The sequence below is a fragment of the Orbicella franksi genome, chromosome 8, assembly GCF_964199315.1.
Source record: "Orbicella franksi chromosome 8, jaOrbFran1.1, whole genome shotgun sequence".
Lineage (NCBI taxonomy): Eukaryota > Metazoa > Cnidaria > Anthozoa > Scleractinia > Merulinidae > Orbicella > Orbicella franksi.
The window spans coordinates 30,125,650-30,143,338 of NC_138152.1; the positions used below are offsets into that span (position 1 = coordinate 30,125,650).

General features: G+C 38.6%; 1 protein-coding gene across 1 annotated transcript; it reads left to right on the top strand.

Annotated features, from left to right (window-relative positions):
- Positions 1-616: 616 nt before the first annotated feature.
- LOC145494550 (uncharacterized) lies at positions 617-16,875 on the top strand. The gene is made up of 16 exons (XM_081474042.1): positions 617-830; positions 1,095-1,450; positions 7,011-7,175; positions 7,750-7,860; positions 8,403-8,528; positions 8,887-8,983; positions 9,207-9,425; positions 9,559-9,935; positions 10,202-10,369; positions 10,586-10,696; positions 10,909-11,025; positions 11,485-11,575; positions 12,128-12,502; positions 13,894-14,016; positions 15,208-15,441; positions 16,205-16,875. The coding sequence occupies exons 1-16, from the start codon at positions 704-706 to the stop codon at positions 16,546-16,548; spliced, it is 3,141 nt and encodes a 1,046-aa protein (XP_081330168.1). The 5' UTR covers positions 617-703; the 3' UTR covers positions 16,549-16,875.
- The last annotated feature ends 814 nt before the right edge of the window (positions 16,876-17,689 follow it).

The following is a 17,689-nucleotide window of genomic DNA, read 5'->3' on the forward strand; positions in this document are numbered from 1 at the left end:
GACGGCTCTGACGAAAATAACTTACGACCCTTTTAAATGATATTATCATCTATACAAGAATATGATGGAAGAGAACGCCTTCGAAACTTTCAAATCCCTAGTTACTTTATGAGTTTTCCTCTTTGAAACTGATAACCGTATAAATAAAAAAATCAGACATAATCTCCTCTGTAACTGGGTTGAAATTCAATTGGCATGAAAAAATTCAAAATTGAAATGAACTGAAAATTCGCTACAAGGCATAAATTAGAAAAGCGGAAACCGAACATTATTGATCAAAATTGAAATGTGTAAAGTTCAAACTGGAAAATTTAGTTAACTTAACAAGTTTGGTTTGTTGTGGAGGATACGGGGGCACTGCGGGGGACTGGGGAGAGGGGACATGGGGTGGGGTCGGTAGTTTTCATTCACAAAGCAACAGCGATAATGATCAATTTAGTGTTATTTAAAACAATTCTTGTATTGTAAATTGATGAAAATAAAATACGCTCCTCGGATAGGAGAAGTATCGTCAATTTCTAAGGAATCCGTCATATTTTTTTACACTGGTCATTTTCCTTCTGCCTGTCATCCTAAACCTCGTCACCTATATGCGTCACCCCAAAGATAACTCATTTTTGTGAACGTGCTGTTTAAAATTTGTTAATATCCTATAATTCGACATGTCTGAACAGGTACATTTCAGTCACGCATTGCCCTTGTGATGATTATAATGGGCATGAGAGTGAAGTTCCCTTTCAGTCGGAGCAAGATGTCGTCTGAGCACCAATACGCGATGCACTTCTTTCTCATTTTTTTGTTGGTTTGCCTGGGCGCTCCATCCACTGAAGGTATGGTATCTACTCTCAGTTGCATTCTCTGAATATAAACCTTAATTCAACTTCTCACGGCAAGCTCAGGCGTTTTTATGTCTTGTTGATCAGAGAAGAAGCGAACTGAAAGATGGGGGAGGGGCGCACAGATCAAGGAAATTGAGAATTAAATCTCTTCCTAAAGCAATCAACATGTCTATTCCTAGGATATCGGCTGCGCATTCAGTTAAATCTTTGTAAGTGCGATCGTTTTGAAGAAAAAAGTTTTTTTTTCCTTTACAGCACTCGGATTCAAGGCCGGAAAAGAAAACGTAACAACAAGCTCACCAGGGCTGTTCGGTTGTAAGAAGATTTACTTCCAAACGCCATTTTACGGCGGACAGCAAGTAACGGTTCTCGCCTCAGTTGGCCATACCGTGAAGAGCCAAACCCCTCGGAACGGCGCTGCAGTCTGGGTAGAAGATGTTAAAGCGAGTGAATTTACAATCTGTGTTTTAGAATTTGCTAACGGTTCAAATAAGTCCATTGAGGTAAACTATCTCGCGTTTGAAACGAAATCCCATGGATCTCAAACTGGCACCACATCCTTAAACTCTTGGACAACTGGAACAGAATGTAAGAGGATCGATTTCCAGCAGGTTAGAATTTGTTTTGTTGAGTGGTTTAGAAAGTAAAAAAGATATATAAAAAGTTCATGAAAAAGGGAGCCCCGATTGTGGATGTGGATGTAAGAAAGAAAAAATACAAAATATAAAATATTAACATCGTCAGTTAACCCTAAAAAATGATGATTACAGTATACGAGTTAATCTCATCAGTATGACAAAAGATGACGAAATAGTATGTAGAAATTGTAGATCAAAGAATTAAACCTGGCCATACACTCAGAAATTCCTCAAAAATGCAAAAAGGACAAACAAGGAAATGCCCAAAAGTTGCCAAATATTGGCGGAAACTGCCTAAAACGGTTTGCCAGTCTTTTTTGTGAGCAGAATTTGTCAACAAGTTGCTAATATTTTTAAAAGGAATTAGTTGCGGAAAAGAGCTTTACTTTATGTAACGAGGTTAGTTACAGCATCAAAAGCGCCGGTCTTGGTTACCAAGGCGAGGTATTTAGCGAAAAATTACGACTCCAAAAACGAGAGTTTGCGTGATCGTTCACCGGTGTGAAAAAAAAAAAACCAAAGTGACCTTTTAATCATGTTGCAAAATCATTACCGCAATCTACGGAGCTAAAAAGAAGCACAAGTCTTTTTCAAAGTGAAAGTGAAGTTTCTCCCTGCTTTGAACTGAAGTACAACTTTTTAGAGAGAAATAAGAAGCCGCTTACGATTCCGAGTACCAGAAAACGACAAAATCATAACGGCTTGGACACGAAAATGGCCGAAGCAAACGAAGGAAATCCGCGAGGCAAAGTTCAGCAGCCGAAGAAGCTCCAGTGCCAATTGTGACATATGTAGAAGACGAAATGGCAGCTTTCAAGGAGAACATTACCTCCCAACTACAAAGAAAAGCACAGCTACAGTACAGCATTCATTTTGAGTATGTAGACCATGCCATAATGGTCACAATTAATGTTTCTGGTATCGTGTTATCCTCCCTCCAGTTAAGAAACTAACATCAAAATATTTTGTATAAGATGGTTCCACTCGGGCGAAATACACTTGCAAAACTTAAACGGCCGTGAAACAGTCGTACTCAAAGCCTACACGACGACTTTCATCCGCTTAAAATCTCCGAGCTGAAAGGTCACGCTAACTCAGATTTAACTGCAAGTTACAGCCTCTGGAAAAACGACGAAGGATGTCAAAGAAGCTGGCTGGGTTTGCATTTAGTGCTACTTCCGGCTTAACTGGGGCATCGTTTAACAACTCCCCAGTTAATATTTCTATCAACTTCCAATCTGGTACAACGGCAGTTCTCGATCGGTAAGCTTTTCTGCTACGACAAGTACATTTCGACTTTTTATTCTTGACTCGATGTTCTTTCGAAGAATTTGAACATTGAAAATTTGGCTGGTATTGAAATTTTAATTTGAGTGTAAAAATAGTTCTTACTTAAAACTGCCCGTTTGCTCAACGTTGTTGAATACCAGTCAGTGCTTTCTGGTTTCACCTCGGGATTTGTGCGATATCGGTTCCTCGCGTGAAATTTAACGTGGAAATCACGAGTCAGGTAATCGATCTTCTTTACTGAAAATTGTCAATCATCTGCCCTTTTCAAACGTGACTTGTGCAAACGCTGACCATTAAAATATAGCGTGAGAGCTCAGCAGAAAGTATTGGAAGCAAATAGCGTCAGGGTATAAATATCTTAATTCGGAATATTTCTCAATAACTGAAGGAGCACACTAAACAGCCGCCTCTCTTGATGAGAGGTTGCCTCAAGTAAAACAGTTGTAATTCAAAAGTTGCCAAGCAACATAAGGCTAAGCGTAAACAGAAAACTGTTTCAATGATCGAAGAATATGCTGTTACTATGTTGAAGTTTGTTGAAATTAAGAAGCGCTTATCAATTGAGACTAACTACAAAGGTTATTTTTCCTTATCAAACACAAATTATCCTAATGCGAAAGATCAAAACCGATTAACAAAAAGCTGATTAGTGGTTTTTGGACTTAAGCGTATTTTTCTCCTTTTGAATAATTAAAATATCCTCGGCTGGCTCTCATTGTGAAAACATTTACACTTCCTGCGCCGTGTAACGGGTTGCGTGACTCACTTTTATATATTAATTTTTTATTTGAGGAATTTTGAATTTTTACCATCCCAAACGTTCGGTCAGTTTTTGAAAAGAGCTGTTGCAATCTCAAAATGTCTGTAAGTTGAAGAACATTTGAAGGTTCAAGCAAGCATTTACGTCATTTGCATATTCTGTGGTGTCACATACTTACAGCATCACGTTACTTATTGCGTTACTCTTTTTGCCTTGTTTATCCACGTGATCTTTCCTCGCGTTTTTATTGGGCAGCGCTCTCAGCTTACATTCTGGTCTGTATTAGCGTCACGAGGTAGTTGGAATTTTCAATCGCTAGGGTAGTAAGAGCTTTTTTTCTTCACCAAAAAATGAATCTAAATTTATCGGTTACACTGGATTCGGTGGACAAGATTCGCTCAGCGATAAGCGAGTTGCCTGGCAGCCGTAAAGAAGGCAGAAAGAGAAAGGAAAATGGCCGAAATCGAGGCCCAGTCGGCCCTCCTGTTAGAGCGAGAAGAGAAAAACAAGAGAGAGGAAGAAATGGCCTTCGCCCGAAAGAAACGTGAGGAAGAGGCGCGGATCGCGTGTTTACGCTTGGAGCAAGAGGCAGCCGTGGCACTGGCCAAAGCGAACGCGATGGATGAGGAACACGCTCCCACTTTTGCCAATGAATTCCAGAAACCAGATTTGCCACTCGTGGATCCATCCCAGCGTGTGCGAGATTTCATCGAGGCACATATAGATGAAGAAAGCACTCGAGGGACTCATCCCAACGTAAATTTCAAGGAGGAGCAAACCACTGCTGAGAAGTTAAATCCTTGAGCAGCACAGCATATTAAATCAGCTTTCAAATAGGAACGCCCCACCCCCAAGAAGTTAGATCCTAAAGCTACAGAGTTTACTCCATTGCAAATTGAAAGCACTGTCTCACCTACGGATCTCAAACACCTGGAATCTTTTATTCAGTTTATGGCTGGACGAGACAACCGCCCAGAAAACTACCGCACTTGGAAAGCGTCATTTGAAAACATGGTGAGAGATGTGAACATCACAGCAAGTGAAACGTTAACCCTGTTAAACGAGAATACCACCGGCCAGAGAGTCAAGGAGATTTGTTCAACCCCTGCGCAATGCCTATGTAGAGAATCCTGACGAGGGTTTAAAAGAGGCTTGGAAGAAATTAAGTGAGCGCTTCGGTTCGAATGCAGTCGTAGCTCAAATGCACCTTAACAAACTGACAATGTTCCCCAAGATCGAACCCAAGGATAATAAAGGCCCACAGGAACTAGAAAATTTGCTGCTCGAACTGGAATGTGCAAAGAATGATGGAGGACTCAGTGGTCTAATAGTACTTGACGAAGCGGCTTTCCTAAAACCGTTACTTGTTAAACTTCCTGATGACCTTCCTGGAAGATGACAACGTCACGCTTACCGATATAAAGTTAAGAAAGCCGCAGACTATCCTTCATTAAGTCAATTCGCTAAGTTCATCTAAGAGATATCAAGCAGACGAAACGACCCTTACTTGGCAATAGAGAACCCTGATAAGAAAAATCTTCACTCCCCAAGAATTCCCTTCAAGCCACCTTAACCTCCAAACTCAGGTGAGGGCTTCACAGTGCAAAAGACGGAACTCTCTGAAAACACTCTCAGCGACCTTTTAATCATGTTGCAAAATCATTGCTGCAATCTACGGAGCGAAAAAAAGAGCAAAAGTCTTTTTCAAATAAGAAGCCGCTTACGATTCCGAGTACCAGAAAATGACAAAATCATAACGGCTTGGACAAGAAAATGGCCGAAACAAATAAAGGAAAGCCGCAAGGCAAAGTTCAGCGGCCGAAGAAGCTCCAGTGCCAATTGCGACGTATATAGAAGACGAAATGGCAGCTTGCAAGGCGAACATTACCTCACCAACTACAAAGAAAAGCAGAGCTACAGTACATCATTCATTTTGAGTATGTAGGCTATTTCATAAGGGTCACAATGTTCTAGTTAAGAAACCATCATCAAATATCTTGCATAAGATGGTTCCTCTCAGCTGTTATAAACTTGCAAAGCAGACAAAGGGCATCGCCTCAACCGCGTCGTTGGATGATAAATTCACAAACTCTAGCGACCGCAAAACTGCAGTGAGTCATATTTAAAGCTTACGCGACGGCTTTCATCCGCTTAAAATCTCGGAGCTGACTGGTCAAGCTAACACAGATTCAATTTTACGTTACAACCCCTTAAAAAACGACGAAGGATGTCAAACAAGCAGGCTGGGTTTGCATTTAGTGCTACTGCGTACATTTGAAGCGGCTCCGGTTCCACGCAAGGTTTACGAGAAATTGCGATGTCAACAGCGGGCCTGCTTCGCCATCAGCAGTCAACGCAACAATCACTTGTGATTTACAGCGAGAGCTCTCGGTTGGCTGTTTACCGTGGGGCATCGTTTAACAACTCCCAAGTAAATATATCTATCAATTTGCAATATGGCACAACGGTAGGCTTTTCTGTTGCGAGAAATACATTTTGGCTAGTACTCATTATTCTTTCGAAGAACTTGAGCACTGAAAATTTAGCTGGTATTGAAATTTTAATTTGAGTGTAAAAATATTTCTTACTTAAAACTCTTTGCTCGACGTTGTTAAATATCAGCCAGTGCTTTCTCGCTACGCTTTCTCGAGCTCGTTTCACTTCGCGATTTGTGCGATATCGGTTTCTCGCGTGAAATTTAACATGGAAATCACGAGTCGGGCAATCAATCTTCCTTACTGAAAATTGTCAATCATCTGTCAATTTCAAACATGACTTGTGCAAATGCTAACCATCAAAATATAGCGTAAAAATACAGCAGAAAGTATTCGAAACAAATATTTTTTAGGGGATAAATATCTGAGTACGGAATATTTCTCAATAACTGAAGAAAAACACTAAAAAGCCACCTCCCTTGAAAACAAGTTGCCTTAAGTAGAACAATTGCCTTGTAATTCAAATAAAGAGTCCAAAAACATAAGACTAAGCCTAAACAGAAAACTTTTCATGTCAATGCAATCGAAAAACATGAGTAAAATGTCACTATTTTGAAAATTGTTGAAATTAAACAGCGTTTTTAATTTATCAATTGAGACTAACTAAAAATATTATTTTTCCTCATCAAACGCAAATATTCCTAATGCAAAAGATCAAAACCGATTAACAATAAGCTGATTAGTAGTTTTCGGATTTAAGCGTATTGTTCCCTTTTAATTAAAATATCCTCGGCGGACTCTGATTGTGAAAATATTTACACTTTCTGCGGCGTGTAACGTGTTGCGTGACTCACTGTTAAATATTAATTTGTTATTTGAGGCATTTTGTATTTTTAAAATGCCAGAACATTTGATGGCTCAAACAAACATTCACGCATTCTCTCATTATTGGTCATTTACATATTCGCTGATCTGTTCATGCGGTCATTCACCTAGGCATGCACTCGATTAATTTACTAATCTAACTTCTCTCGTTATTTCATTTCAGCGGTTTTCTACTCCTCCAACCATATTTGTAACTGCTAGCCACCAAGTTCCCAAGAGACCTCAGGATGCCATGGCCGTGTGGGTGGAGGAGTTGCACGTGGACAATTTCAAAATTTGTCTCAGAGAAGCAAAGATTTTCGATGGACCCCATAAAGGCATAAAGATAGTGAGTAAATTTAAATTTCGTTTTCTGTCAGTCGTCAGTCTAATGAACCATGCTCTGCCAAAGATATACACTTCATCAAAGTTGAATGAAAATCATGATGACCCCTGACTAAAGAGCAGCATTCTAAAATTTTTACATCCGTTACGATGTTACCAAATATATCAGAGGTCAACTTCCCCTGTGACGTGCCTGATCATCTTCCATTTTCAAGCTGTTCCAGATGAGTCTTTTTTGTACCAGTATGAAACATCAATCGTTGGCTTTCAAAAGAAAACAATACAAAGAAAATATGTGTTTGTTAGCTCTTTAATAAACCTCAAGCTACTTGTAGAAACCATGTGGTAGAAAGCGTTGACTGGAAGCAGTTGAATGCAAACACAAGGAGAGTTGTTTGTTTTATAGATTTTTTCCTGAAAAAAGGCTAATTATCAACATCTTACTGGGTTTGCGTATCTTGCCGATAATTTCATGTACTCTTTTACGTTGGTTAAAACAGTCCTTAATTGTGCATGTTTTTATCTCTTTCATAATTGCCAGGTTTTATCTACAATTTCTTTCTTTTTGTTTTCTGCAGAATTGGATGGCGTTTACAAATCTGAGTGTTGACAATTTTACCATAACCGACAGTCTCGTGTTTACCAATACAAACGCACCATCTGATCAGGATAACTACGCTTTCTGTCAAGTAAGAATAATTATTGCCAGCCCGCGGCATTATTGTTTCTTATCTAAATCCTCTTTATAATAGGGCATCAAAAGGGCAACAACAGCCATGCTATCATAACAATGGAGGAAGTTAAAATTGACTGTTAACATGGACCTATTTGAACTGTGGGCCCACAAAATCTGTCATAAATAGTTTCTGAGACCCAATTTCATTTTCGGTGATCAATTGATCAAACATACTTTTCCTCTTGTTCAAACAGATGACCTGTACCTCATTAAAACTTCTATTTGGGTTCATTCTTGTTTATCTGCACCTCTTTGGTTCTAGGGCTAGGGGCATCGTTTGTGTTGTATACCTATTGTTTCGTTTGGCCAATCATGAAGACCCTTGTAAACGGTGCAGGTCGGCCCTGTTCAAATCAAACCCGCTTTGATTTCAAATCTAAACATTAGAATCAGCGCATTATAAATACCAATACGAATTATTTATCAACCTTACCTCTACAAGAGACTCGCGGAAATACAGTCGATATTAAATTATTTTTTTCTTTTACATTGTAGACAGTGAACTTCACAAAACCATTTTATGCTGGTCCTGTTGTGTTAGTGACGCCAAAACGCACTGACAACAACAACAATGCGAACCTTTCTGGGTCACGTTGTAACGCTGTCACCGCTTGGGTTGAGGTAAGGAATACCTGTTGTGATCTTTGTGTGATTTCCGCAAACACTCAGGTAATGGCACAAATATCCCAAGTTCCTCGGGACCCATGAACTTTATATGACATTGCGTAACAACGTAAATATAACAGTTTGTATGGGAACATATACATATAACAGCTCGAGATATAGAAACAATAAAAACAATTAGTTTAACTCTTCTGTTTTTTACTTGTGTTTCTATGCTGCTTTGGGGCCGTTTCAAAGCGATTTCAGTAACTTTTAGTTTCACTGTAACTTTCGTTTATATGAGTTCTTTAAAACTAATCGGGCGGTATAGCAACTTGAACCAGGCCGGGTTTAATTCATCTTTGATTTTATTCAGCATACATCTACAACTGACGCACAAGTGTGTGTGAAGAATTACAACAGCGACTCCAACAATAAAGATGTTATCACTGTCGACTACATGGTCACTGGAGGTAGGCAAAAAGATTCCATCTGGAGATAGAAAAAACACTTGGTATATTTAGCATTCTCTTTCCTGTATGCATTTTCCCCCTCTTCAATGTTGCTCATTGGAGTTATCTTTGTAAAAGCTGGCAAACCCACAGTGGGAGGGCAGAAGTGTGTATAACTATCAAGCAAGTGTGTACTGAAACAACATCAGATCGTTTCGTGACAATTGTTTATATGTCTTGCCAGACTTGGATCCTTGCATAGACGTGACATGTCATTATCACTGCCTGTGTAAAGCGTCTGGACCAAATGATGCTCGCTGCGTTGCTGTAGACAGTTGTCCATCCTACCAAGAACCAGTCTGCTCATCAAATGGCACAACATACGACAATGAGTGCTTGTTTCGACAGGAAATGTGCATTCAGCGACTGAATTTCTCTGTGCAACACCCTGGTAGTTGTGAAGGTTAGAAATTGTTTTACTCTGAAATTTCTGACGATGTCGAAGAAGATGATGATGATTACGATTAAAAAACCTGGGAAGTTAATTAAAAATTTTTTTGTACTGATTTGTGTTTTGTACTGTTATTTTCTTGAAGGATTTCCTTTCCAGCGAGGTCGCCGTCACATGCCACACATTCCTTCACTCGGATATTCTCACTGTGAAGTAATTCGCCTCAAGCCTTATATATTTTATCCTGACAAACCACTTGAAGTTCAGATCACTGTCAATCATATTGACACCAGTGACAAGTCATATGTACATGATGCCGCTGTGTCGTGGGTCGAAAATGTCAGTTATGATCGATTCACTGCATGTGTGATGGCGGCAGGCTACAATGAGCGGAAATCAAAAGCTAACGTGACAGTTGATTGGATGGCGTACCAAGGGGCTCCAGTGGGTGGTGTTGCCGGGGAAGTAAGGATATCACAGTGGTGGACTGGAACGACTTGTAAATCTGTCAATTTTCCATCGGTAGGTACTTTTTCGTTTCATTTTACAAATCAAGTTCACGAAGAATAAATTCGAATAGCTTACAGTCATCGGAGTTAGTTCAATATAATATGATTTCCTTTGGATCAATGGAGCTAAAATGTCACGTATCACTCAACCATGAAAGCATTAGCCATCCCTAGATTTCCAAATCTTCGCTAATGTTAAACAGCAGTAAGGCAACAATAACAACAGTAGTAGCACGAGTAACATCAACAGTAACAGCTTGTGTGTTTTTTTCTATGCAGGGAAGGTTTTCAGTGATACCTTCAGTGTTTGTTACTGCTGCGCACTATCGTTTAGGACTCAAGCGTGACGCTGCCAGTGTGTGGATTGAAGACGTCACGCAATCCTCGTTTAAAGTTTGTTTGAGAGAGCTTCAGAACTACGCAGGATCTCACGACGATGTTTATACTGTAAGTGTCTACACCTTTTTTACGTACCAACCATAAGAAACTAATAGATCCTTATCACTTACTTTAGCCTCTTAACACTGGTCTTTAGCATTGGCAGCTAATTCTCTAGCATACTTTAACATTGGCATATCATACATCAAGAAAAAATATAATCTTGACTTAGACCTTTTCTTATGGTTAATTGTCTTGTTAACATTTATTTATATTCTCTTTTAGAAATGGTTGGCGTTTTCTTCTCTCCACAAGCCTCTTTTTACAGAACACAGTTCAGTCTATTTTGCTAACGCCCAACATCCACCTGCAGATTACAACAATGCCTATTGTAAGGTTGGTATCTTCTTTTTTTACTAGAGAGTTTGCCCAGAATTACGTATACTTTTTTAAAAATTTCAAGAGTTAGTGTACAGATCCTACAAAACAACGTCAATTTAAACAAAACTGACTCAGTAGGTTATTACAAAATTCCGGTTTGGTGGTGGTTAAAGCTAGTGGTCAAAGTTGGATTACACTCCGCTTACTTAATGAGAGTTTTTCTTTAGGATATCCGCTTCACTGAAAAGTACAACAGCACCCCGAATGTGTTTGTTTCGGCGAATCATTCATCTAGCGGTGGAAATCGACAACCAGTACACAATGGAATAACTGCTTGGGTGGAGGTAATTCTGTTTCTTTACTTCTTTAGGCATTTCCATAGAAACTGCATTTTTGACAAGCCAGTCGAACCAAATCTCATCTATTTGACAGAGTTCTTAGTTTCTTTGAATTTTCTTAAACGTCGATACAGAATTAGTTTCGTACCTTTTTACAGCCATTATTTTCCATCAAATTGAATGCCGGGAAAATCGTAAAATCCAAGATGGCGTCTCCAAGACGGCTGAAGTCATAATCGACAAAACATTAATTTCATGTTGTACAGAAAGTTGAGGAATATCTGCTACAGGCAAATAATATGATATTGATATGTCTTACCAGAACAAAAACCCAAGGGAGGTATGAGTTTGCTTTTTCTCCCGATGAGTAAATAATATTCAGAATATTACCGGAAGCGAAGTGAAAATTATCTTTTGGACTAAGAGTCTAGAAGACCACTGATTATATTTGTTCTTTTTTTGCAGTACATCAATACAACCGATGTGCGAGTTTGTTTAAAAGAATTGTATGACACAAAGTATGATCCACTGTCTATCTCATACACTGTCCTGTCAGGTACGGACAAAATAGTTCATTTTTAATTTTATTATTCTCTAGATCGGTAGTTTAGCTTTTTTGATATTCATATTTTATTAACTTCTATCTCCTACGCTTTTTAAAGGAGCTACGTCACAGTTTGCCCATGTTGAAAAGTTTAGGTTAAATATTTCAAATCCGTCGTTTGTAATCCGTGTTAACCTCCATTCTGGCCATCCTTGTTCCTTGATTGTTTATTATTACCTCTTTGAAACCTGTATCTTAGTATACGACGATTTTCAGGTCTCTTTCAATTTAGTGGTAATTTTTTACGTGGCCAAAAATAACTCAAGATACTGTGACTGTGCCCCTTTAAAAATGAGATCGTATCAGCCTAATTTTTTTCTAGTTTGATGGTCAGAAGTTGATTTCATCACAAACGAAGTCCAATGTTTCAGTCAGGAGTAAAGTGCCAAAACATGTAGAGGTTTCTCAGAAACATGACAAGCAACGATTTCCTTTAAAAACACTCAAGACATTCTTAATGATTTCTCTTACTTTTTATGGAGTTATTGTTGTTTACATCTACAGACATTTGCCAGCCAGGATGGACTTACTTTGGTGGTTATTGCTACTTTTCAAGCCACGCATGCGCCACATGGTTAACCGCTGAGTCAAACTGTTCTGAGATGAACTCTGATCTGGTTACAGTGCACAACCAGGAGGAAAACGTATTTATTCAACACCGTCATGCTGGCGATAGATCATGGATAGGGCTGAATGACCGCAGTGTTGAAGGCTCTTTTGTGTGGACAAACAAAGAAATTAGCAGTTTTAGGTTCTGGGCTCCAAAGCAACCAAACAACTGGAACAACGAAGACTGTGTGCACACTCTTGGCGTGAGGCACGGATATACTTGGAATGACGTGCCATGCGATAACTGCTTCAACTTTACTTGCTTTACAGGTGATAAATCTCTTGCTTAATGCGGTTAAAATACATTGTAAACTACTAATAAAAAAAGGTAAACTTCCCATCATTTAGTCACGATAATCTTTCGCGCTTTAAAAGGTTCCATGGTTCATTTTCAAAATAATTTATTATAAACCAGTACTGTAAACACTATTCATGAATTTGATGACTATTTCATGTTTTTTTTCCTAATTTAATTTTTGCAGATCTGGAGGAATGCTCCACCAACACTCATAACTGTGACGTGAATGCAGATTGTGTGAATACCGTGGGCTCATATTCCTGTAAGTGTAGAGCTGGATATACCGGAGATGGACAAATTTGCAATGGTAAGAAACCAACCAATAACAACAAAAAAGTCAAAGATGAATACATTTGATGCTGATGCTGAATGTGATAACAATGTCACTTTATTTTCTGCAACCATGAAATTTCTTCTGCATTAATGTCCTTAGAAGAAAACTGTTAAGTAAAAACCGCTCTTGTGCAATAAGAATAATGATAGACTGAAAAATTCAACCCTTTAATAACCTTTGTTTTTTTTAAATTTCGATACCGGTGCCAGTGGTTTAGAACCTGGGTAATTGCTGGTTTTCACATGACGTCACTAAAATTCAAGCTGCAAAACTATTGATCTTCCGGAGATTTTGCTTTAATGATGTATAAGAGCAGCTGAAAACTAATATTCATACAAATTTTCGCTCCGAATGCGTTCTTGGTTTTGTGATACACTACGCTTGAATTTCTAAGCTTTTGCGTGACGCGGCATTTACATGACGGCCTAGAGAGCTGTCATGATGGTTTAAAGTGTGACTTATTTCGGGGAATTTGGCTATCTGAACAGTTCATGTCTTAGAAAAAGTATTCTTTTAATGTTTTAGAGTTCCTCGAGGGATAAATTCACGCTTTTGTAGCCAAACTCAGTGACAGATGTTTCTGTTGGTTTCCTGCTGCCATGTTAGTGCCCATACGGATGGGCACCAGCATGGCGTCTCCATACAAATCTCTATAAATCTGGGTAAAATATTTCTCCGCATATTTTGCATAAGAAAAATTGCTGTGATCAGAATCTTGGCGAGAGCCTTTGCATATTTACCTTCTTTCAATTTCCAGATTCTGGACTTTATTTATTGAACGGTTTTAATTTCAGTTGATCTATTTCAATGGCGTGACACTGAAAACCAGCAATATAAATCATCCAAAAGCAGAGAATGAGTTAGAGGTTGTGGAAAGTAAAAGAAATCTATTTTTCAGGAAAAGATACTGTCTGTGCTTACCGTAACTGTTCGACGGACTGTCCTCAAGCTGTTTGCTCCTTTGGTGAAATGGTCAGACTAACGATAACTCAACTTTTTTCCATATTTACTCCTTTAATCTTGTTTTAGACATGGACGAGTGCTCTTCAAACTCTCATAGCTGTGATGTGAATGCTGTTTGTAACAATACTCGTGGGTCTTACACTTGCGCGTGTAAACTTGGATATTCAGGCGATGGCAAAAATTGCACTGGTAAGTTATTTTCACTTACAGGAACTATAAAGTCATCAGTTGAAAACAACAACAACAACAACACTGCGAAATGAGTTCAGACGTACTATCATAAAGTAATACTTACATCAATACGAACAAAAACACCTTACTCAAGAACATATAGAGCACTTTTGGTGAACATGTACAACATAATTTATGTTTGTTTACTAACTTTGCCGTGTTCATTATTATCCAAGTCATCGATGAGTGCGTCAGCGGTGTACACGACTGCCACCGTTTAGCTTCATGTACAAACACCGTAGCATCCTACACATGTACGTGTAACCAACCTTACACGGGAGATGGGAAAACTTGCAGGTCATCTGCGCCAGGTGAGTATTTCATGTTAATTGTGCTTCAATTCAGGCTGAAGACGTTCCACCAAACATGATGTCTAAAAAGCAATCAAAAACCTCAGACTTCGTCAAACCCAACAAACTACTTTCTTTTGTAAAACTGTTTTCAAGAAAAGCAATACGCCAAACTAATTAGGGAACCAATCAGAATTCTCCTTTCCATCTTGGATCAGTTTGCCATATTGGAAGGACTTACTGCTGAAAATAAAAAAAGGACACGACTCAGTAATGTTGTTTGCTATCTCCTCGCTACTACGGCACGCTTTAACATTAACATTAACAACACTTAGAAAGGACAGGGGTGGGGTGTGGAGCTAAAAGAGCCCACGTGGACTTAAACAATTAAAAACACTTTTCAAAATTTCAATATTTACAAAAGCTGTCAAATTTCGTGACTTTATCTGCCGCTGGTTTTTCCATTGAGAATTCTGACGTCGGCGCGGAGCGTTCGTAATGATATTACGTTTTCCTGATAAATACTCTCCGAATATTTTCCTGTTCAGGATTTAAAATCATCTATTAAGAGTATTGATCACTGCGACCCAAAATTTAAAACGAGATATTCCAGGAAAAAAAAAAAATTAAGCTGCACGATGGAATATAACCACCACATATAAAATATCTTTCCGAACAAACAGTGCATCCAGTTTAGTTAGCGTCACATTTAGGGTCCAAGCAATGATGGTCATCTTATAACTGGTGAAGATGGCAGTGTTATTTATTCTTAGCAAAACCAACTTTCAACATAGTCCACCAAAACAAGTGCTAAGTACAAAATTGATCCAAAGAACGTTCTTATATGTTATTTTTGCAGCGGGTCTTAAATATTCCAGAATTGTGGGAAACAGCCAGAATTTTTTGACATGGCTGGATAAATGGTTAAAGCCTGTGACTCGCCAATCCTCTTACTGGAATCGCTGTTACCAAGCAACTGTAAATGGCTGGTCTTCCTCTACCTTCCATTCAAACTGTGACGGCAAAGGTCCAACTGTCACAATAATCCGTGTTGGGAAATATATTTTTGGAGGATATACAAGTCTCTCGTGGAGTAAGTGACATGATCAATTTCATCTTATCACAGACAACCCAAGCGCAAGCTGTGAGTCAGCCATGATTATATTTCGCAGTAGCGGTCACGGAGAAATATGGAAAAAGAGTTTTAAAAAGAATTAAAAAAAGAAATATTTACAATATGATGTGGGATAGTTAAGTGCTAGAGAAAATTCTTAACAAAATGCCTTATCTTACTTCCATGGTGTATTACTTGCTGTGTTTACGTGCCTCTTTTCTGATTCGTGACGGTTTTAGAGAGATATCGGGATGGAAGAACTTTATAGGAAGCGGTACAACCGCTTCGAATCATTAAGCAACGAAACAAAAAAGGTTAATACCAAAGAAAGGCAAATAAGTCAATGATATTAAGAATTTTCTGGATAACTCAACGAGATAAACAGGCCGATAGAAACAATTGCATTTTTTAAAAACGCCTTGGTGTTCCTGGCTAACTGACAGCTTTAAAGCTCGATATTAATTTTTATGAAATTTATAAAACAGGGCATGAAAATTATGTTCAGTCTGAAATGGGGAGAGCTGTTTCCAGTCTCCCACCAGCCTTGCTTTTCCCAGATTTTAAGTTATTAAAAACTCAGGAGACATTTAACATAAAGGAGCCGAAGAACTTAAGATTAACACTGCAAGAAATAATGCCGAGCTACAAATAATAGTAAAATTTTGTGGGCCAATCAAATTAACGTTGTCGGCAATACGTCATTAATGTTGGACTTCTTTTTCCATTGTGTATTTCAAATTAGGTTACAGTTGTGTTGGATATCGCTACGATTCAGCAGCCTTTCTCTTTTCATTGGTTAACAAGCCTGGTTGGCAGCCACTAAAGCTAGACCAAACAGGAATCGCTAGTTCTTCCAAAGCACATTCCATCTACAGCTGCTCTTCCTTTGGACCAACATTTGGAGGAGGACACGGTATTTACATTGCCAACAACGCTGCATCAAACACCAATTCATACTCAAACCTTGGATGGACCTACAGCCCGCCAGCTGGTTACAGCTATGGATCCTCCTTCACACAATCTTTCCTGGCGGGTGGTTACAACTTCCGGCCTGACGAAGTCGAAGTCTTTTATGAAACTACCTGAAGAAATCGCGGAGCTTGCAGTATTAGTTTTACACACCCTGTACAGAACAACTAAACCTTTGCAATTATTCAAGTATATATAGAAACTGTTGGCAAATTATAGAAGCGCAATATAATCAGAAAATTTCAATATCGCCGATGATATCTCAATCAATAGGTTAGTACAAAATCGAGTAGTCACGTATCCTTAGTCGAAGATAAACAGTTTACTTTGAGCGGCTTACTTGTTTGGTAATTGCCATTAAAGGATGGTTTCATGGCTCCGTGTTATAACAAGCTATAACGTTAGCCGAGCTACTGACTTCTGCGAGAACTGAATTTCCTTTGAGACTTTATCCTCAGTCACAGTAACAAGGTGATAGCAGTAATGTTTCTTATTAGAATTTCTTACTCTATGTTTTAATTAATACCTATATTGTTTATCCACCAATCGAATAAAAGTAGCTAACGTGTGTGTGTGTGTCCAGAGTAAGACCTTAGCCGCCGAATGAAAGAATTTAACGTTTAACTGACTAAACTGAATTCGTTTGATAAAACGATAAATCCGCTGACATCTTGATAAAATTTGGGCATCAGTCTTTCTGGTTTCACAAATTATAGTATGTAGTTGCTGAACTACATGTGGCTCAGTAAAAAAAATGAACAAGGTAGTAGTTTATAGTCACGCTATAACTTGTACACGCGCTGAACCGTGAAATTATCCCTTAAGAAGGAGAATCTTGATGCTGAGTTTCAATTGTTTGAATTCCACGAACATCATACCAGGATAAGTAGCAAGTTACAGGATTCCAGCTGGTTTTGATTTCTTATTTTATTCAAGTAAAGGGGATTTAGAAAAAGGATATTGAGAAAGTATGATAGAGTAAGCATTTTTTTGTTTTTTTTCTTTGTTTGTAGTAATTATGAATTGTCTTTTGAGAGTGCTAACGTAGAAAATAAATACGTGTCAGGCACACCGTTATAAAAGCTTGGAACAATAAAATAGAGCAGGGTGAAAATAACGCGTTGTTTTGTGTTTGTGTTCGTTCTTATCTAGGCGAAAAGAAATCTTTTTTATCACTGTTATTGAGAATTGTCAAAGTCTAATTGCCTCTGCTAAACCTGCCTTTAGGGAAATCATGGTAGTCGTATCTAATTGCCTC

Bases quoted from the DNA above. Each gene is read 5' to 3' on its own strand.
- LOC145494550 (XM_081474042.1), top strand. From the start codon at position 704: ATGATTATAATGGGCATGAGAGTGAAGTTCCCTTTCAGTCGGAGCAAG. The intron at 831-1,094 runs GTATGGTATCTA...TTTCCTTTACAG, and splicing joins GGGCGCTCCATCCACTGAAG to CACTCGGATTCAAGGCCGGA. The intron at 7,176-7,749 runs GTGAGTAAATTT...TGTTTTCTGCAG, and splicing joins CCCATAAAGGCATAAAGATA to AATTGGATGGCGTTTACAAA.